Source organism: Hemitrygon akajei, chromosome 10 (assembly GCF_048418815.1).
Source record: "Hemitrygon akajei chromosome 10, sHemAka1.3, whole genome shotgun sequence".
NCBI classification, from domain to species: domain Eukaryota; kingdom Metazoa; phylum Chordata; class Chondrichthyes; order Myliobatiformes; family Dasyatidae; genus Hemitrygon; species Hemitrygon akajei.
Genome location: NC_133133.1, coordinates 54,536,003 through 54,559,200, shown reverse-complemented (window position 1 = coordinate 54,559,200; position 23,198 = coordinate 54,536,003). Strand labels below are relative to the sequence as shown.

General features: G+C 39.3%; 1 protein-coding gene across 2 annotated transcripts in view; it reads right to left on the bottom strand.

Annotated features, from left to right (window-relative positions):
- polr1d (RNA polymerase I and III subunit D) overlaps window positions 1-22,858 on the bottom strand; it is a 29,136-nt gene extending 6,278 nt beyond the window's left edge. The window contains exons 1-4 of one of the 2 annotated variants that reach the window (XM_073058316.1): window positions 22,744-22,858; window positions 20,743-20,840; window positions 16,586-16,662; window positions 6,546-6,628 (exon numbers count right to left, since the gene is read on the bottom strand). In XM_073058316.1, the coding sequence (XP_072914417.1) occupies window positions 6,546-6,628; window positions 16,586-16,662; window positions 20,743-20,840; window positions 22,744-22,791 (306 nt within the window). In that variant the 5' untranslated portion in view covers window positions 22,792-22,858. Of the gene's footprint in view, window positions 1-6,545; window positions 6,629-16,585; window positions 16,663-20,742; window positions 20,841-22,478; window positions 22,548-22,743 lie in introns of those variants that run through there. The other variant, XM_073058314.1, reaches the window with a different exon arrangement.
- Between the last annotated feature and the right edge of the window lie 340 nt (window positions 22,859-23,198).

Genomic DNA, 23,198 nt, shown 5'->3' with positions numbered 1-23,198 from the left:
CAATAACCCTCACAACTAATTCAACTTCTGATTCTGACCCATACACTAACCTTACTTGTGTTACCTGGATTTTCAGAAAGTTTTTGACAAGGTGCTGCACATTAGATTGCTAAACAAGATAAAAATCCATGGTATTATGGGAAAGATACTAGTATGGATAGAAGATTGGCTGACTGGCAAGAGGCAAAGAAGGAAATAAAAGGGGCCTTTACTGGTTGTCTGTCAATGACTAGTGCTGTTCCACAGAGGTTGGTGTTGGGGCTGCTTCTTTTCACCGTCTATGTCAATGATTTGGATAACGAAATTGATGGCTTTGTGGCCAAGTTTACAGAAGATACAAAGATAAGTGGAGAGGCAGGTAGTGTTGAGGAAGCAGGGAGTCTGCAGAAGGACTTAGGCAAATGAGAATAAAAGAAGAGGCAGATGGAATACAGTGTAGTGATGTATATGGTCATGCAGTTTGGTAAAAGGAATAAAGACACAGACTACTTTCTAAATGGGGAGAAAATTCAAAACATAGAGGTAAAAAGGGGCACATGAGTCCATGTGCAGGATCCCCTAAAGGTTAATTTGCAGGTTGAGTCAGTGATAAGGAAGAATGTTAGCATTCAGTTTGAGGACTAAAATATAAAGGCAAGGATGTAATGCTGAGGCTTTATAAGGCATTGGTCAGAGCACATGGAGTATTGTGAGCAGTTTTGGACCCATCTCAGAAAAGATCTGCTGGCATTGGAGAAGGTCCAGAGGAAGTTCATGAGAATGATTCTGCGAACAAAAGGTTTAAAGAACAAAGAGCATTGGATTGCTCTGGGTCTATACTCACTGGAGCTTAGAAAAATGAGGGTGGATCCCATTGAAACCTATCAAATATTGAAAGGCTTAGATAGAGGGGACAAGGACAGGGAGTTTCCTGTCGTGGGAGAGTACCAGCGGGTACAACCTCAGAATAGAGGGACATCCCTTCCAAACAGAGATGACAAGGAATTTTTTTAGCCAGAGGATGGTGAATCTATGAAATTAATTTCCACAGTCAGCTGTGGAGGCCAAATCATTGGGTCTATTTAAAGTGGAGCCGAAAGGTTCTTGATTAGGAAGGACATCAGTTACACAAAAAGATAGGAGGATGCAGTTCAGATAGCTAATAAATCAGCCATGATGGAATGGTGGAGCAGACTCAACAGGCTGAATAACCTAATTCTGCTCCATGTCTTATATGGTCTTATGGGTTAATTTTCTCCAAGTCTCTCCGAAAAGAATATTGCAAGTAGAATAACATCATCCAGTCCAAGGATGGTACAAGTGTTACATGATGCATTCCAGAATGAACTTAGTCACATTTCCATAGTGACCCAGAAGTAGTTTATACCATACTTCACTCAGGTAAAGTCACTTTCAGAAAGTCACTGACCACCATCAAGGAAATTCCCATTTTCTGAAGATCCACAAAGATATATAAAATCGGAAAGTAAATAATGTTAATAAAAGACATAGAAGTACTCTTTCTTGAGTACTTCTTGGACATCTTGAAATTTCAGAGCCTTGCATACCCTGAATACCCTCAGTAACTTTAAGTGTTAGTCACTGAGATATTGATGCCAACAACTAATTAATGGGTAAACTGCATAACTGCAAATTCAACAATGCAGAATTGAGTAGGGAGGTCTCAACTCAACTGGACTAAGCCAACCAAGATGCCCATCTAACCTAGCCCCACTTACTCACATTTGGCCCTTTTCATCCGTGTAGCTGTCCAACTGTCTTTGAAATATTATTACAAACCCCATTTCCAGAAAAGTTGGTATATTTTCCAAAATGCAATAAAAACAAAAATCTGTGATATGTTAATTCACGTGAACCTTTATTTAACTGACAAAAGTACAAAGAAAAGATTTTCAATAGTTTTACTGACCAACTTAATTGTATTTTGTAAATATACACAAATTTAGAATTTGATGGCTGCAGCACACTCAACAAAAGTTGGGACAGAGGCATGTTTACCATTGTGTTACATCACCTTTCCTTTTAATAACACTTTTTAATCGTTTTGGAACTGAGGATACTAATTGTAGTAGATTTGCAATCGGAAATTTTGGCCATTCTTGCTTGATATAAGACTTCAGCTGCTCAACAGTCCGTGGTCTCTGTTGTCTGATTCTCCTCTTCATGATGCGCCATACATTTTCAATAGGAGATAGATCTGGACTGGCAGCAGGCCAGTCAAGCACACGCACTCTGTGTCTACAAAGCCACGCTGTTGTAGCCCGTGCAGAATGTGGTCTGGCATTGTCCTGCTGAAATAAGCATGGACATCCCGGGAAGAGACGTCGCCTTGATGGCAACAGATATCTCTCTAAAATCCTAATATATACCTCAGAGTCAATGGTACCTTCACATACATGCAACTCACCCATGCCGTGGGCACTGATGCACCCCCATACCATCACAGATGCTGGCTTTTGCACCTTTCGCTGATAACAATCAGGATGGTGGTTTTCATCTGTGGCACAGAGAACTCGACGCCCATTTTCCGAAAACTAGCTGAAATGTGGACTCATCTGACCACAGCACACGGTTCCAGTCTTTCTGTCCTCTGAGATGAGCTCAGGTCCAGAGAACTCGCCGGCGTTTCTGCATAGAGTTGATGTATGGCTTCCTCCTTGTGTAATGCAGTTTCAAGTTGCATTTCTGGATGCAGCGACGGACTGTGTTAAGTGACAATGGTTTTCCGAAGTACTCCCGAGCCCAGGTGGCTATAATTGTCACAGTAGCATGACGGTTTCTTAGGCAGTGCCGTCTGAGGGTTCGAAGATCATGCACATTCAACAGTGGTTTCCGACCTTGCCCTTTACGCACTGAGATGTCTCTGAATTCTCTGAATCTTTTCACAATATTATGTACTGTAGATGTTGAAAGACCTAAATTCTCTGCAATCTTGTGTTGGGAAATGTTCCTTTTGAACTGACTAACAATTCTCTCACGAATTTTGGCACAAAGGGGTGAGCCACGACCCATCCTTGCTTGCAAAGACTGAGCCTTTGATGGACGCTACTTTTATACCCAGTCATGATACATCACCTGCTACCAATTAGCCTGATTAATGTGGAGTCTTCCAAACCGGTGTTACTTGAATATTCTGTGCACTTTTCAATCTTATTTTAACTCTGTCCCAACTTTTGTTGAGTGTGTTGCAGCCATCAAATTCTAAATTTATGTATATTTACAAAATACAATTAAGTTGGTCAGTAAAACTATTGAAAATCTTTTCTTTGTACTTTTGTCAGTTAAATAAAGGTTCACGTGAATTAACATCACAGATTTTTGTTTTTATTGCATTTTGGAAAATATCCCAACTTTTCTGGAAATGAGGTTTGTAATATACTTGCCTCACCTCTTTCTCTGGTAGCTCATTCCATATACGGACCACACTCTATGTGAAGAAGTTGCTCTTCAGTTGCCTGTCTTTCCCATCTGACCTTAAACCTAAACCTTCTTGTTCCATGAAAACCCTAGGAAAAAGACTATATGTCTCAAATATTAACGCAATATTCCAAATGTGACCTCACCAATGCCTTCTACAACTGCAACATAATATCCCACATTCTAAACTCAATGCTCTGATTAATGAAGGCCACTGTGACAAAATCCTTCATCACCACCCTGTGAAGCTACTTTTAGAGAACCATGCACTTCTAATCCTAGGTCTCTCTGTTCTACAACACACCCGAGGGCCCTGCCATTCACTGTGAATGTCCTACCTTGATTTGTCTCCCCATAATGTAAGACCGTGCACTTATCCGAATTAAGCTCCATTTGCTGTTCTTCAACTCACTCACCTATTCTGCTGTAATTCTTGATAACAATATTTAATTTCTCTGACACGCCTATTTTAGTATAACCTGCAAACTTACTAACCATGCCCAGTACATTCACATCAAAAATTATAGATATAGTTAACAAATAACAATGGGCCTAGTAACAACCCCCAAGGCTCAACTCCAGTCTCATAAACAACCTCTCACTTTCACCCTCTGCTTCCTACCATCAAGGCAATTATGTACTCAATTAGCTAACTCTCCCTAGACCCCATAACTTTCCATAGCAGCCTACCAGGCAGAACCTTATCATAGGCCTTACTGTAGCCCAGCTGTTCACAGACTGGGTCCATGGATCCCTTGCTTAATGGTATTGGTCAATGGCATAAAAAGTTTGGGAATTGCTGCTGTGGTTCATATAAACTTCATCTACTGCCCTGCTCTTATCAACCTTCCTGATGACTTCTTCATAAAAATAAGCAAACAAATACACGAGACATGATCTCCCACACACAAAGCATGCTGACTATCCCTAATCAACCCTGTCTTCCCAAATGCATGTATACCTTATCCCTCAGAATACCCTCCAGTAACTTAGCTATCAAACTGGCCGATAGTTCTAGGTTTTTAGCTGCAGCCATTCTTAACTGAGAGCACACTAGGTGATACGCCACATCCCTCCAGTCACATGGCACATCACCTCTGGCTAACGATCTGCGTAACTCTCAGTCAGAGCTCCTGCAATTTCTTCTTTAGGTTTCCAGTGTTCTCGGGCAAACTGGATCAGGGCCCAGAAATTTATTAATCTTCCTATCAGTACCTCCTCTGCTGTAATGTGGACATTATATCCAAGACATCCCGATCAATTATGTCAAGTTCCATAGTCTTCAAGTCTTTCTCCATGATAAAACAGAGGAAAAATATTCATTGAAGACTTGCTCATCTTCTGCAGTTCTACATGATGATTTCCACTTAGGTCTTTGAGGGGCCAAAATCCCTAGTTATTCTTTTTACCCTAATACAAAATCTCTTTGGATTCTCCTTTATCTTCTTGCCAAAGCTATCCCCCTTTCTGCCCTTCTGATTATACTCTTCCAGGGATTAATTTGATCCCAGCTGCCTATACCTAACACATGCCTCCTTTTTCCTGACCGAGCCTCAGTCTCCCTTGTTATCCAGGGTCTCCTAATCATGACATCTTTGCTCTTCCCTCTAACAACCACATGTGGATCTTGAACTTTAAATCTCTAATTTTCTAAATATCCCTTTGCTTGCAAACAACCTGCTCTAATCAACCTTTGCAAGTTCTTATCTAATACCATCAAAATTTATTCAATACCAATTAAATTTTCCCACTTTAGAATTTTGACTGTGAAGTAAATATGCCCCTTTCCAGAACTACAGTCACTGATCCCAAAGTGTACCACCTCTGACACTTCAGTCATTTGCCCTGCTCCATATCCTAAGAGTGGATCCACCTTTGCCCTCTTCCTAGTAGGTCTATGTATCTATTTGCTGAGGAAACTTTCTGAACACACTAAACAAACTCTACCTCATGTTCCCCTCCTCCACCTTTATCCTGTCTATAGCACCTGTAACCTAGATATTTATTGTAGCTGCCAGTTCTGTCCTTCCCTTAACCATGTTTCTATGACGGCTATAATATTGAGTCCCATGTAGCCTTTTATGTTCTGAACTCTTCAGTCTTACATGTCAAGCCTCTTGATTTGAAATAAATGCAATTTAATCCAACAGCCTTTCCCTGTTCCCTGACATGCTACTGCCAGCCCATATCTACTGCACAGGACTGAAAGAAGCCGCAGAGGATTGTAAATGTAGTCAGCTCCATCTTGGGTACTAGTGTACAAAGTATCCAGGACATCCTCAAGGAGCAATGTCTCAGAAAGGCAGCGTCCATTAATAAGGAACACCAGCACCCAGGGCATGCCCTTTTCTCACTGTTACCATCAGGGAGGAGGTACAGAAGCCTGAAGGCAGACACTCAGCGATTCAGGAACAGCTTCTTCCCCTCTGCCATCTGATTCCTAAATGGACATTGAACCCTTGGACACTACCTCACTTTTTAAAAAATACATAGTATTTCTGTTTTTTGCCTATTTTTAATCTATTCAATATATGTATACTGTATAAAGTACACTGAATTAGATTTACTTATTATTATTTTATTTCTTCTATATTATGTATTGCATTGAACTGCTGCCGCTAAGTTATCAAATTTCACGTCACAAGCTGGTGATAATAAACCTGATTCTGATTCTGAACTCACTGTTGAATTCTATATCAACATCCAGCTTCACATATGCTTCACTGTTGCTTTGGATCCCAAACCCTGCCAATCTCATTTAAGCACTCCCCAGTAGCTCTAGTAAATCTGCCCACCAGGATATTAGTCCCCTTCCAATTTCAGGTGCAACCTAGCAACCCATCCTGCTTGTACAACTTACCTCTGCCCCATAAAAGATAACAATAGTCCAAAAATTCCTGCCCTTGCATCTTTTTGCCAAAGCCTCTTAAATCGAAGCCTAACAACAAACTCAGTACTTCGATCTCAGATAGAACTACTCTCAAGCTGGCTGCTCCACTAGAGTCTGGCTCCCCTTTTTTCAAATCTAGCTCTCATCTTAACAGCTGTTTTTCAAAACTCCTGTACTCCTCCTCTTTACAGTTCCACACTCCCTTTAGAGAATGATTAGTTAAAAGAATGAGACTCACCTCAAATGTATTTAATACATGTTGACATACAGTCATTAGTTCATTGAGACCTCTACGAAAAGGCTCTATAGATGGAATTCCCCCTGGAAGAGTTCACAACACAGTAATTAACTCTTACATGCTCTCTTAGCATTTAAGTAGCAGAACACAAGAACACAATATGAACAAGAACTGGCCTCCAGGCTGGAGGAACTCAGCAGGACAGAAAGCATCTATAGGAAAGAGTAAACAGTCGACGTTTCAGACCGAAACCTTTCACCATCCCTTGTAACATCTGTACCAGATCTCCATGCCCCTCAATTCTTCGATCTTTCAAATATTTATCTATGTCCACATTAAATATATCTAATGATCTTCTAAAGATTTGCTGCTTTGGGATCAGTCAACTATATTACACAATAGTAACACATTTCTTTACCAACTTGCTATGACAAAGGAATGAGGCAGTTCCCGTAAAAGCAATCTCATCAGTCCCATTCCCCTTTTCTCATTTTCCTGTAATTCTGTAATTTATTCTTTTAAACATACCAAATCCCCTTTGACTCTTTTGCCACAATTCTATTTCAGAACTTCTCACAATTTGTGCAATTCAAATCACTCCAAGCTTTCACAACTTATCAAATATTTTAACTCTGCTCATTTTTTTCAGAATTATAATATTAAAAGCTTTAAATTCAGTTTTGTGGATAGCATTCCCATGTCACTGTTCAACTATAGGATGCTCTGTTTGCTGTAAGGGCTTTCTACTATCAAGACTAATTAGAAATACATTTTATAATAGGGAGTCACCTCACTTAATACAAAAGAGGCAGAACAAATTTTTGCTCAGAGGGTTGCAATTCTTTAGAAGCCTTTTCTGTAAAGAGCTATGGGAGCAGGAGGTTTAATATTCTTAAAGCAGAGATGGATACTTGATAAACAAAGGAGGAAAGGGTTAAAGTGGGGGGATGGAAATGCAGACTCAAGGTTGTAATGTGATTAGTATGATGTTAATTGGTAAAATAGGCTTGAGGGGTCGTGACGTAACTCTGCTCCTAATTCATATAACCACATGCATCTTTGGGAAGAAAAATCCATCTTTGTACTATAACCTTCTGGGATGCTGAACCTAACATTTAGATTCCAGCATAACAGTCGGGCACCAACTAGTCCGAAATCAGCAGAACTATAAACTATATGAAACTATTTGATATTTGGTGTAACTGACAATAATGCCATCTGAATTTCAAAAAAAAACAAAAAGGATACAATAGTTCATGTCAATTGCATTTTATATAATTTACTTAAAAAAATAATTCAAAATATACGAAAGGGTACAATCAGAATTAAGTTGACTATCATGAAATTTGTTGAATTGTGGCAGCGGTACAGCGCAATAGATAAAAATTGCTATATGTTACAATAAATAAATAAATAGTGCAAAAGAGGGATACAGAGATTGTGTTAATGGTTGATTAACCATTCAGAAATTTGATGGTGGAGGGGAAGTGTAGGTCTTCAGGCTCCTGTACCTCCTTCCTGATGGTAGTAGTGAGAAGAGGGCATGTCTACATGGTGAGGGCCCTTAATGATGGCTGCTGTCTACTGAAGCATTGCCTCTTGAAGATGTACTCGGTGATGGGGAGGGTTATGCCCAGGACAGAGTTGGCTGAGTTGACAACCCTCTGCAGGTTTTGGAGTCTCCATACCAGCTGCTGAAGCATGCAGCCAGACTGCTCTTTACTATACATCTAATCTCCTTAAACTCATAATGAAGTAGAGCCATTGGCATGCCTTCTTCATACTGCATCAATGTGTTGGGCCCAGGATAGATCCTCTAAGATATTGACACCCAGGAACTTGAAGCTGCTCACCCTTCTACTGCTAACCCATCAAAAAGAAAACTAGTGTATGCTCTCCCGACTTCCCCTGCTTGAAGTCCACAATCATTTTGTTGTTTTGCTGACCTCGAGTCTGATGTTGTTGTTGAGACATCACTTAACCAGCCAATCTCTTTCCCTCCTATACATCACATCACCATCAAATTCTTTCCTCAAATTTCCACTTATATTCAAACAAAACAGAGCATATTCGTTCACAGCTGATCCAAGCACAGTCAGGTTCAGAAAGAGGTATTTCATTTCTGTGTATCATCGACTGACTGACCAAATAAGGCCCTAAATATCATTTGTGGCTCGGGGAAAGAAAAGTACTTTGTGAAGTCAACATAGAAAACACAGAAAACCTACAACATAATACAGGCCCTTCGGCCCACAAAGTTGTGCCGAACATGTCCCTACCTTAGAAATTACTAGAGTTACCCATAGCCCTCTATTTTTCTAAACTCCATGTACCTATCCAAAAGTCTCTTAAAAGACCCTATCGTATCTGCCTCCACCACCGTTGCCGGCAGCCCATTCCACACACTCACCACTCTCTACGCAAAAAACTTACCCCTGACATCACCTCTGTACCTACTCCCAAGCACCTTTTAAACCTGTGTCCTCTTGTGGCAGCCATTTCAGTCCAGGGAAAAAGCCTCTGACTATCCACACGATCAATGCCTCTCATCATCTTATACACCTCTATCAGGTCACCTCTCATCCTCCGTCGCTCCAAGGAGAAAAGGCCGAGTTCACTCAACCTGCTTTCATAACATGCTCCCCAATCCAGGCAACATCCTTGTAAATCTCTTCTGCACCCTTTCTATGGTTTCCACATCCTTCCTGTAGTGAGGCAACCAAAACTGAGCACAGTACTCCAAGTAGGATCTGACCGGGGTCCTATATAGCTGCAACATTACCTCTCGGCTCCTAAATTTAATTACATGATTGATGAAGGCCCATACACCGTATGCCTTTTTAACCACAGAGTCAACTTGTGCAGCTGGTTTGAGAGTCCTATGGACTCGGACCCCAAGATCCCTCTGATCCTCCACACTGCCAAGAGTCATACCATTAAAACTATATTCTACCATCATATTTGACCTACCAAAATGAACCACTTCACACTTAACTGGGTTGACTCCATCTGCCACTTCTCAGCCCAGTTTTGCATCCTATCAATGTCCCACTGTAACCTCTGACAGCCCTTCACACTATCCACATCTCCAACCTTTGTATCATCAGCAAACTTACTAACCCATCCCTCCACTTCCTCATCCAGATCATTTATAAAAATCACGAAGAGTAAGAGTCCCAGAACAGATCCCGGAGGCACACTACTGGTCACCGACCTTCATGCAGAAAGATGCTTAATCTAATGAAAGATTAGAGAGTTGGAAAATAAATAACAAACAAAAGCTTATAGTTCATTACATTCTATGCTTACTTCAAATTGGATCAAATGTAAATGCCCTTACCAGTTTGATCATTTGCTTAGAAACTAAAGTGGTGCCGATTCTGCCATATGTATCATCATCAGTACCAAGTACAAATAAAGTTAAGTTCTGAACTATTCTTTAATGCAGAAGCTTGTAATTTTATTTCAATGCACATAATCATTTTCTCAAATCCAACCCCCTCAGTATTTACACTAATTAGTATTCAAAGGTTTTTAAACTTAAGCCATCTGTGTATCTTTCAGACTGAAACAGAAACAGAATTGTGGCCTCAGGATTTACCTACAAATTTTATGAAACAAGCATGTCAATTTCTATCTTTAAAAATAAATTCAGTGCACAAAATGGTTAAGCAAAATTGCATTGTAAGGTATTGTATTGGATCACATCTACAATGGAGTCAGTCTCAGCATTGTTACTGATTTTTCTAAACTCACCCAGAATGAAGCAACAACTGCGCAATCAAAGTACTTTAGCATTGATGGGATAGGATGAAAGAAAAATTGATCTCAGGAGGGTATATTTTCCAAGAAAGAAATTGGAACTATCACATATTAGTGATATTTTGGATAAAGATTTGTACTGCAGAGTAGCTGCATTAGAGAACACTGGAAAACAGATCTCATTGACACTTGGGAGTCAAGATTCACTAAGGGTTAAACACATGCAAAGAGTTAATGCAGCCTGGTTAGGCTGGAATAATTGGCGGTGAAAGAAGCAAGCAGCTGGTGCAAGGGGGAGGACTTCATATGCAAATTGAAAATACTGAACTGAATCTATTGATGTTAAGTTGGAAATAGCGGTAGGTCATCTGGTAAATTCTATCAAAAGAGTACTCTGATAGCAGAGAGAACTCAAAGAATCAAGAGTAGCTTTCATGTTCTAATCAAACATTAGCCAAATACAAATAGACACTGATCCCCTATCTGTGAATGCTGTTGATTATGTGATAACCTTGGAATATTCTAGAGATCACTATTTGAGGGTGGGAATAGGGATGTATGAGCATAATTCTCATAGGCAAGTATGAATTAAAACAGAAAGGCACGGCAATTTTATCAGAGATTGGCACTAGTAAAAATGTGATGGAAGATGAAGTTAGGGTCAACCTAATAAAATTGTGCAGTTTTCAGGAGGAATTTTTTCATAGAAACTCCAATACACAAAATGCTGGAGGAACTTAGTGCATCAGGCAGCATCTATGCCATGGAGTGAAATGGACAATCAATATTTCGGGTCAAGACTGTTAATCAGGACTGGAAAGAAAGAGGAGAAATAGCCAGTATAAAATGTGGGACAGGGAAGGGATGGAGCAAGAGCTGAAAGATGGAATAAGCAACACACGGTACAGAAACAGGTCACTAGGCCCAGTGCTACACTCATTCCTAACTTTGCAAGTCTCTCCCCTCCATGTACCTATCCAAATACCTCTTAAATCTTGCAATTGTACCAACCTTGACCACTTCCCCGGCAGCTTGGTCCAGGTACTCACTACCCTCTGTGTAAAAGAAGTTACTCTCAATTCTCTCCTCTCTTACCTATGCCCTCCAGTTTTGGAGTCCTCAGTCCTGGGGAGAAAACTATGACTGCCCATCTTATCCATATATATCATGATTTTATGAACTTCTGTGGGCTCACCTCATATTCTCCTGTGCTCCAACAAATAAAGATACAGAATGGCCAACCTCTCCAAATAATTCAGGTCCTCTAGTCAAGGCAGCATCCTCATAAATCTCTTCTGCTCCCTCTTCAGCTTAACAATATCTTTCCTATTACAGGAGGATGAAAACTGTACACAACTCAGTTGGCATTGATGGATCCAGGTGATGGGGATGATAGGCAAATGAGGGGAGTGGAGAGTGGGAATGTTGTAAGAAGCGGAGGTGATAGGTGGAAGTGACAATGAGCCAAAAAAGATGGTATCTGATAGAAGAGCACAGTGGGCTTCCCTTCCTTATAACTCCACTTATGAAATCTAAAGCATTCTGCAATCAACAATGTTTTTGGTTCTAATTTTTCTGCATTACTTTCACTATACCAGCAAAGCTCATTTCAGCTGGTTTGGTTGGAGAAGTCAAGTTTGGAAGTAAAGTGTATGCCTTTAAACCCAATGCACTCAGCAAAATTGGTACTTATTTCTCATTGGCTATTTCATTTGATTCAGAATACTATTCAATTAGCTCAGTATACACAAGCCAATTACCTGTTGAGTAACAGAACATGTCTATCTTTCTGATATATTATAGCCAGCCAATTCTGTTCTTTTTTTTAAATAAAAGATCATCACCTGATACTCGCTCTTTATAAACTTGTGAATTCTTCCATTTTCTGCCTTTTTTTAAAACTCCATCATGACTTCCCTTCCAAAAACGTGTACTACACTGCTTTTTTTTTTAAAACTTGATCATCCTAACTGCGCTTGTTTACAAACTTGAATAGCTCGTTGTGCTTTAACAGGTCAGTACCTATCTCAGGTTAGTTTTTTTAAAAAATACCTCATCACCACTGTTAAATTTTTTTAACTTCAATTGACTAAACTAATTCAAAGGAAAAGAAGAGAAGGGAGATGCGAGTCTTAGTTTCTTCTTTACTTTGAGTGAGATGCACACGTTTCACATGGAAGCATGATGACATGGGAAATTCACGTTTTTATACACATCTTAATGAATTATGCAAATAAACAAGAATGCTTAATCTATTACATATACACAAAGATTACTCAAATATTATTGAAATATTAAATACACAACATTCTTCTCTTCTCCTCAGCTGCTTATCACCTCCCCTGGTGTCCCTCCTCCTCCCCTTTCTCCAATAGTCCACTCTACTCTGTTAGATTTCTTCTTTGCCTTTTAGCTTTTCCACCCATCACCTCCCAGCTTGTCACCTCATCCCCTCCCCCACCTACCTACTTTCCCCCTCACCTGGCTTCAATTATCGCCTTCTAGCTTGTACTCCTTCCCTGCCCCCCCACCTAATTTTGGCTTCTTCCCCCTTCCAAGTACAAATGGTTTAAATTATTACAAAAAGGACCTCAAGTAAAGTCGTTGCTTTTTATTGTCATTTCGACCATAAACTGCTGGTACAGTACGCAGTAAAAATGAAACAACGTTCCTCCAGGACCATGGTGCTACATGAGAGAAAGCAGGTACAGGGTTCTGAGTTGGAAGAGAAAGCAGGTACAGGGTTCTGAGTTGGATGATCAGCCATAATCATACTGAATGGCGGTGCAGGCTCGCAGGACCGAATGACCTACTCCTGCACCTATTTTCTATGTTTCTATGAAACAACACAAAACTACACTAGACTACAGACCTATACAGGATTACATAAAGTGCACAAGACAGTGCAGAGCAGTACAATAATTAATAAATAAATAATCAATAAACAAGACAATAGGCACAGTAGAGGACAAATTTCAATATAATAAATGATGTCGATGTCAGTCTAGACTCTGGGTATTGAGGGGTCTGGTGGCTTGGAGGAAGAAACCGTTGCACAGTCTGGTCATGAGAGACCGAATGCTTTGATACCTTTTCCCAGATGGCAGAAGGGAGAAGAGTTTGTATGAGGGGTGCGTGGGGTCCTTCACAATGCTGTTAGCTTTGCGGGTGCAACGTGTGGTGTAAATGTCTGTAATGGCAGGAAGAGAGACCCCTATGATCTTCTCAGCTGATCTCACTATCCGCTGCAGAGTCTTGCGAACCGAGACGGTGCGATTCCCAAACCAGGCAGTGATGCAGCTGCTCAGGATGCTTTCAATACATCCTCTGTATAATGTGGTGAGGATGGGAGATGGACTTTTCTCAGCCTTCCCAGAAAATAGAAACGCTACTGGGCTTTCTTGGCTATGGAGCTGGTGTTGAGGGACCAGGTGAGATTCTCCGCCAGGTGAACACCAAGAAATTTGGTGCTCTTAACGATCTCAGCGGAGGAGCCGTCAATGTTCAGCAGAGAGTGGTCACTCCGTGCTCTCCTGAAGTCAACAACCATCTCTTTTGTTTTGTTCACATTCAGAGACAGGTTGTTGGCTCTGCACCAGTCCGTTAGCCGCTGCACCTCCTCTCTGTATGCTGACTCATCGCTCTTGCTGCTGAGCCCCACCATGGTCATGTCATCGGCAAACCTGATGATGCAATTCAAGTTGTACTGAGCACTATACTGAGAGGCAGATATATTTTGCAAGATGTTAATAACAATGGCATCTAAAAGGAACCAGGGTTTAAACAGACTGAAGACTAAACCCAGATTGGAAATAAAGGGAAACTGCAGAGGATCATGGTTTCATGAACAGGTGGTTTTGAGGTATCCTAGTTCAACAAGAATATAAGCTTATTAGTAGGATATTATACTGTTGCAATTCACATCGTAGTATAAACCCTTCACAAAGTTGAAGAGAATATAAAATTGAAATTTTAGAAAACTATAATATATTTGAAATCCAAATATAAAAGTCAACAAGTACCATCACTTGAGCCCTGATGAAGGGTCTCGGCCTGAAGCATCAACTGTTTATTCAATTCCATAGATGCTACCTGACCTGCAACATTTTGTATGTGTTACTCTGGATTTGCAGCATCTGCAGAATCTTTGTGTTTATGAAGTATCATCACTGCAAGCTCCAACCTCGTGCATTTGAAAAGTCAGTCAATAATTAACAAGCTGCACAAATTTCTCAGATTTCCAAGTCATGAGGGCATAGTTCCATGAAAAAGATAGCAATAGACTTCAAAAAGATAAAGTTCAATTGACAGAATGGTCAGATAATATCTGTGGCTGATGAAACGTAAATTTTAAAGTATTGCAAAGTGTTACATTTTGATAGGAAGATTGAGAAAATTCATTTACAAATTAAAAGGCATCATTGTAAAAGGGGTACAGGAAACAGATCTGTATCTATTTGTGTATAGTTCATTGGAAGTGGAAGGACAGATTTAATAAGTAGTTAAAAAAATCATGCAAATTCCAAGACTTTTAAAACAGCCATAGCTTACAAAAGGATTTACAGGGCCTTAGCACAACTATTGTGTCCAGTTTTGGATGACATACTTTAGGAAAGATTTAAAAGCTTCAGAGAGTATGCAGAAAGAGTTTTAATAAAATTATTCCAGGAATGAGGAATATTGACAAGGTACCTTCTTGGATTAGAGTTTGCAAAATGATCAAATAGAGGTATCTAAAATCATGAAGAGAATGGACAGATAAACTAGAAGGAAGTGGTCTCCTTTGGTGGAAGGAAAATAGAATGAAGGTGTTTGGGGAAAGAAACAAATATGACATGAGGAAAAACCTTTTTCTTTAATAAACACATCAAGCAGTTTGAATCTGTAATGTGGTGCTGGGTTAATAGTAGAGCAGATTCAATGAAACCTTATAATTATCTAAAAGGAAAGAACATGAGATTGTTGCTAGAGACCAGTGATTTCAAGAGGCTGGATTGTTTTTGCATACTGCTGGTAAAGACTCAATGGGCCAATTTACTTCCTTCCTCATCAGATCCATTCTGTGATTCTGTTTGTCGAAATGGAATCCAGTTAACTGGGGCACACCAGGACCGATACATTTTGGCATTAGAATATTACCAACTCTGCTACAATACTACAAAACTGTGTATTAGTTCCTAATAGTTATTGAAGGAGGAGTTCATCCAGTGTACGCTGCCGTATCCTTTTGATTGATTGTAAATGAACTAAATTATGCAGGCACCTAGTGCAAATAATGGACTGCCTTCATACATTGCCTTCGGTGATAGCATCTTTAAATCTTAATTGTCATTGTAATATTCAAGATGATTGTCGATAACTTCTAATTCTTTGTAATTCCTAACTGGAAGAAGTAGTGAAATCATTTCATTTTCACTCAGCCATTTCTGGCATCTCCATCCTGAATGCTTGGAACTGCAGTGAGCAAAACAGTTCTGAATTTTGTTACTGCTTATTTCTCACCAACTATCAGTGACAAACTGTGCTGCCTGTAAAAGGTTAATCCTTGCTCTTCAAAACTGACTGCTTTTTGAATCGGCATCCATTGGCCCAAATAGATAAAATCATAAGCACACGCAACTGACGCTATTTAAACACTGTCCACTCTAAGTATGGCATAGTGCCTAACAGCCACACACTTGCACATGACTGGAAAATTCAGCAAAAGTTTCCTGTCCCAATTAAGTGACATAGTGTCTCAAATAAACGAAAGGAATCCTAACGATTTTCTTGATTCATTTTTGTTCTTTAAGTGTTCTCCCAAATAAGCGGCTGTCCCAATTAACCGAAATCCATTGTACAAGGAGTGATTGATAAGTTTATGGCTTAAGGTAGAAGGAGTCAATTTTAGAAAACCTAGCACATTTATTTTTCAACATAGTCCCCTCCTACATTTACACACTTGGTCCAGCAATCGTGGAGCAAACGGATCTTGGACCTCCAGGAAGTGGCCACAGCAGGGGTGATTGATAAGGTAGAAGGAAATGAGTTATTACCTTCAAACTTTCTGCATAATCACTCAAAGAGTTGAACTGCATGTGCATGTAAACAGAGCTGTATAACTCATCTCCTTCTACCTTAGGCCACGAACTTATCAATCACCCTTCGTACTTATATATAGATTGTAATCGTACTTTACTTGAGTGAGATAACACTGAATACAAGTCAGAAAAATAAAACAATACAAAATATGTGGAAAAACTCTAAAGCAGTTTATAGAAATTGTATACAGGAATTACCTCTTGTTTGAATTCTAAAGTTAATTTTGCTTTCTGATGGATGAGTGATGCTGTAGCCACAAAATTCTACCTCTGGGCTGAAACAAAAACCAACACTTGTATTAAAATATCAACATACTGTACATTGTACAAAACAATTTGCAACCAGACTCTCAAATGACTCAGTATGCTAAAGGTCTTTTGCAAAAGATAATCTCACTTTGACTTAAGTATTTTTGTTTATTAATTTTTGTTCATAGACTTTCTGTACAAATTCCAAAAGTGAAATACAGTCAAACTCTTTTCTAGTGATTTAATCATAGTGAAGACAGAGAACCATCACTATAAATATATAGTGAAAAATTAAAATCAAGAGTGAAAAAAAACATGAAGAACTTTTTTATTTAAAAATCATAGCTCACTAAACGGGGACAGCCTAATGCGGTGGCATGGTAGCTCAGTGGTTAGCACAATGCCTTACAGTACCAGCGATCCAGCTTCAATTCCTGCCACTGTCTGTAAGGAATCTGTACACATGTGTTTCCACCAGGTGCTCAGGTTTCCTCCCACAGTCCAAAACCATACCAGTGGGTAGGTTAATTAGTCACTGTAAATTGTCCCATGATTAGGCTAGGGTTACATCAGGTGTTGCTGGGCAGTGCAGCTGGAAGGGCCGATTCTCAATAGAGTAAAATTTTAAAAAACTTTAACTTCCACTTCCAATCCAAAATTCAATTATCTTTTCCTATACCATTTGCCCAATAACACTTCCTTGACTGAACAATAGCCACACTTCTTCCCAAAGGTTTTTGCTAATACACTTCCCACTCATTTATGTCACTTGGAACCATAAACAGCTCATAAAGAAAGTGTATCAACCATGTGGAAATAAAACAAAATGTAGTAATTGAGTTGACAATAAGAATATAAAATGTCAACAATAAAACATTCAATGGTCAGGATTTGGCAATCAACACCAAAAAAGAATCGGTTACCTCAGTAATAGCTTTGGAACACTGGGTTCTTGTTACCAAACATTCTTTCCGGCACAAAACTCTTAAGATAAGTGTCATTACCTTTAGCATACAAGGCATTTCAACTAACCAACTAGAATAATCTTTACTTGCTCAGGCAACATCCAAAACAGGAAAATTAAACCAATAAATAAATTTGGATATAAATTATGTGCAGAAATACAATGGCATTCAGACAGGAGGCTGACAGAGAGGGGGTGGCATAAAAAACAGACCTCCGGCACTAATTACAGGGAATGAGATAGTGCACTTATAAAAATCAGTTTTTCAAAGCCAAAGCTGTTCCACAATTATACTTATGGTACATTAAAAATTAATTTACTTAAGAGTCAGAGTCACAGTGCAATACAGCACAGAGACAACTTCTTTGGCCCAAGCAGACCATGCTGACAATGGTGCCCACTCAGCTAGTCCCAGTTTCCTGTTTTACACTTTTCCTTACTTTTCAATATACGAACTATAAATTTGTTCCAACCATTGTAAGTGTGGAACTAGTGTTCCAGAACAACATGATTATACCAGTGGAGTTAATTCAATAGTGAAGCTATCAGTGTGAAGTTCAACAGCACAATCTGGTTTCTACATTTGGTGACGATATCCGACATTGCTGTTTGATTTACGCTATTCTAACAAGAATGCTCATTGCTCATTGTTACTATTACATTCATTTTCTAACTAACATATTAAGCACAGAATACAGTATATTCTTGATTTTAATTATTTTTAAATTAAACTTGCAAAGTCAAATGCTACCGTCTTGATTCTCTTTCCAAACAGTGAAGAGTGAATATTTTATTGAAGTAGTTCCACGAACCCAACAAGACTTCTACAGACTGTAGAGGGGTGTACTTGGGTTCCAGTGGTTTCTGTGAGTTCAGAGCTGATAGCTCTGCTGGACTTCTTCCAATTTAGAAGGGACTTCAGTTTAATGTATCTCTCGTCTGTTACACTTTCCGTTTCCTACCACTGCATTTCTGGTCCTCAACCTTGCCCTTTGTGCTTCTTCAGAAGAGCTTCAACAGCACATCTCGAAACTCCTGTATGCCACAAAATTTCTGTTTGGGAGAGACCCTGCTGATGCAGGACGACCACCTTGTGTCTTGTTGCTATGCTCACTCTTGCCATCTTGTAAGAATTAATGGTTTGAAGATTAAATTGTTGTTTATGCCACACTGTCACCTCTTAGTTTGATTGTCCTTCATCCAGTTTGATTCCTTCTACGCCCGTTTCTGCTTCAGTTAATCAGTTTCATTCAACTCATTATGTCATTGATTATTAGCATCCTGTTTGTTATCTTTGTTCAATCATGCACTGGGCTACAAAGAGAGTTAGGTGCAAGAAAGTTTGTGAACTCTGTAGAATTTCCTCTACTTCTGCATAAATATGACCTAAAATGTGATCAGTTCTTCATGTAAATCCTAAAACTAGTTAAAGAGAGCTCAATTAACTAAATAACACAGAAATTACACTTGTTCATTTACTTATTGGGAGAAATTATCCAATATTACATCTATTTGTTGGAAAAAAGTAAGCAACCTCTGGGGTAACGCCTTCTACAAAAGCTACTTGGAATCAGGTGTTCCAGTCAATGAGATGAGATTGGAGGTTTAGGTTGTAGAGATGGCTGCTCTATTAAAAAAATAGGGAGTCAGGTTGCTGACAGAGCTTTCTCTTCTCAAGAAAGATCTGTTTATGTGCAATCAATAAATCAAAACAGCTTTCAGAGGACCTTAGAAGAATTGTAGAGATGCATGAAGCTGAAAAGGGCTACAAAAGCATTTCTAAAGACCCAAATGTTCATCAGTCCACAGTAAGAGAAATAGTCTACAAATGGTGGGAACTCAGTACTGTTGCTACTCTCCCTAGGAGTGGGCGTCCTGCAAAGATCACACCAAGAGCACAACAGGCAGTGTTGAAGAAGGTGAAAAAGAATCTAAGTCTAACAGCAAAAGACCTAAAGAAATCACTAGAACTTGATTAAGTCTCTGTCCACGTGTCCAAATAAAACTTTGCTGCACGTCTCAAGTTTGCAAAAGACCATCTGGATGTTCTACAATGCTTCTAGGACAATGTTCTGTGGACAGATGAGACAAAAGTCAAACTATTTAGCAAAAAATGCACACTTCTATGTTTGGAGGAGAAAGGGCATTGCACACCAACACCAAAACCACATCCCAACTGTGTAGCACGGTGGAAGGAGCATCATGGTTTGGGGCTGCTTTGCTGCCTGAGTGTCTGGACAGCTTGCAATCATTGAGGGAACAATGAATTCAAAATTGTATCAAGACATTTTACAGGAGAATGTCAGGGTAGTAGTCCATTAACAGAATCTTAATAGAGGTTGGATAATGCAACAAAACAATGCTCCAAAAGACAAGAGTAAATCAAAAACAGAATCGTTTAAGAAGGATAAAATTCATGTTTTGGAAAAGCCGAGTCAGTGTCCTGACCTTAATTCTATAGAAATCTTGTGGAAGGGCCTAAAGCAAGCAGTCCATGCAAGGAAGCCCACTAACATCCCAGAGTTGAAGTAGTTTTGTAGGAAGGAATGGCCTAAACCTCCTCCAGGCCGATGTGCAGGACAGATCAACAGTTACCAGAAACATTAGCTTGAAGTTATTGTTGTACAAGGGGGTCACAACTGTTACTGAAAGCACAGGTTCACATACTTTTTCCACCAAATGCATATAATATTGGATCATTTTTAATAAATAAATGAACAAGTATAACATTTTTCTCTTATTTATTTAATTGGGTTCTCTTTATCTAGTTTTAGGACTTACATAAAGAACTGATCACATTTTTAGGTCATACTTATGCAGAAATAAGAGAAAATTCTACAGGGTTCACTAACTTTCTAACACCACTATATATACCTACAAAGTAATTAAGTTCTTTATTTGAAAAAGTGGCCTATTGCTTAATATATTACTTACTTTAACAAAATACAAACAATACCCTGTCACATTTAATTTTTTGGAAAATGAATGTTTGGAAATCAAAAATTTGTTCTTTTCTAAGGAAGAGACAAAAAATAAACATCTAAAACAACACATATATTAAAAATCTAGGGTGCCTAAACTTTTGACGATACTATATGTCTGACAGTGGCTTGGATTATTTAACAAAGGAAAATCTACCTACTTCTTCATAATCATATATCGTAGGGAATTCCCAAGAGTGTGGTCCTCATCATGCAATATAAAGGTAACACTTGATTCATCACAGCCTTCTGCCTGTACCTGAAAGAAATGGAGATTGTGATATCAACAATAAACCCTGAACACACAATGATACTGATTCTTAACTCCCACTACCCATAAGGGAAAAAGCAAAAGATTGTTCAGTTGCAAGGTGTCAGCAATGAACTCCAGGTCTCTTCTTGAAAATATTAGTACTGGGGTCTTTCTGTAATCCTAAGGTTATTGTGCTGTTCCAGATTCAGTAAGATCTCAAATCCTGCATCCTTTTGTCTCTGCAATTTTACCATCTGTTACTATGATGTCTCTTATTTTTCAACATCATCAATTGTATCACCATCTAGTTATTGGTGCCAAAAAAAGATTTTCTGGAGAATTTTCTAGAGAATTCTCCTTCCAACCAACTGTATAATTTACAGTAGCCAATTAACTTATCAACCAGTATGACTTTGGAACATGGGAAGAATTCGTGCAATCTCATGCGGTCAAAAGGAAAAAAGGTAAACTGCACACAGATGGCACGAGAGGTTGGGATCAAACCAAGGTTGCTGGAGATGCAAGGCAGCAGCATAAATTGCAGTGCTATCATGTCATGGAAGAGTATGTGGCTCCACGTTAACCACTTCAGAACCCACAAAACACAAGTGGAAGTAAGCCACACTTCAACTAGAGAGGAGAGAGTAAGGGGGAGAATAAAAACAAAACATGAAAAGTCATACAAAGATGAGAAAAACTGCAGATGCTGTTAATCCAAGCTCACACACGAACTGCGGGAGGAAGTCAGCAGGCCAGGCAGCATCTATAGAAAAGAGTAAACAATTGACGTTTCGGACTGAGACCTTCATCAGGACTCTCACAAAGGGTCTCAGCCCAAAACGTCAACTGTTTACTCTTTTCCATAGATTCTGCCTGACCTGCTGAGTTCCTCCAGCAGCTTGTCTGTGTGCTATGAAAAGTCATACTTTTGCTTTGCTTCAATCCCTTTACCCTACTCCGCATTCAACATTGCACCATCTTATTTTCCCAAAGCAGCAATACCAACATCTATATCACCATTTCCTATCAACATTACCTCTGCTACATTTATTTGAATAAACTTATAGAAGTATACAGTGCACGAACTCCATTTGCCTGCGTTATGTCTGTATCCATCTACGGCTTTCCTGTACAAGTAGCTGTCCAAATACCTTTTAAAACATGTAATTGCATAAAATATATAACACTACAGCACAGTACGGACCCTTTGGCCCACAATGTTGTGCTTAGCTATATGAACCTACTCCACTACCAACAAACCCTTCACTCCTACACAGCTCTTCCTCTTTTTCTCCCGTTGTCCCTTTTTCTTACATCCTTGTGCCTACCTGAGTCTTTTAAATGTCCCTATGGTACAGTCACTAACACCACACCTAGCAAAGCATCCTATGAAATAATGGAAATCTAAAATACAACAGGAATATTCAGCTAGTTAACCCTCATCTAAGCAGATAGAAGCAAGATAAATCGCCGGACAAAATGAAACATCAGCTATTTACTTCATTACAAACGTTGCCGTGCACATTGAATACCTCCAATTATCTACGATTGTTTCTTAAATATAAACGTGCAGGAACTTGGTAACTGCAGAACAAGAAAGAATACAAGACAGCCATTAAAAGATCAAACCTAACTTTTCCTTACCCAAAATAATGGTAAAAATGTGGAATTAATTCCCACGTCAAACAAATAGTAATCCTGCATTAAAGGGAAGAGGTGTCTACGGAAGAGGAATAAAAGGGGAGTATCAACACCAAGATGGACTGGTAGGGCCAAATGGCCTACATCAATATTATCAATTTCGACTAGCTATTAACTCAGAAAAAAATACTCCCCCTACAAGCGTATAGTTAAACTACAAATAGCCTACACGCAAGTTTTTTTTCAATTAATGCAATATTATTCTCACCACTTCTAACACCGGTTTTTTCAACCCCTCCGCCGTTGCCATGCTCATCCGAACCAGTCTCGAGTCGGCGCACACGTTCTATGTCATGACAGATGATCCACATGCATGCTGGGAGTTGTAGTCTGAAATAGTCTGAAATAAACAAACTCCTGAACTCTCTGACAACACACTCAAAATGCTGGTGGAACACAGCAGGTCCTGAAGAAGGGGCTCGGCCCGAAACGTCGACAGTGCTTCTCCTTACAGGTGCTGCTTGGCCTGCTGTGTTCCACCAACATTTTGTGTGTGTTGTTTGAATTTCCAGCATCTGTAGATTCTCGTGCCTGAACTCTCTGAGAATCTTTTCCACTCAATTGATGCTGTGTAACGTTAAACTCAATTTCTATTGTCCTGAAATATTTTTCCCGTGGATAGCTTTCTTGTTCCTATAAATATCCAACTGATATCGGGGGAAA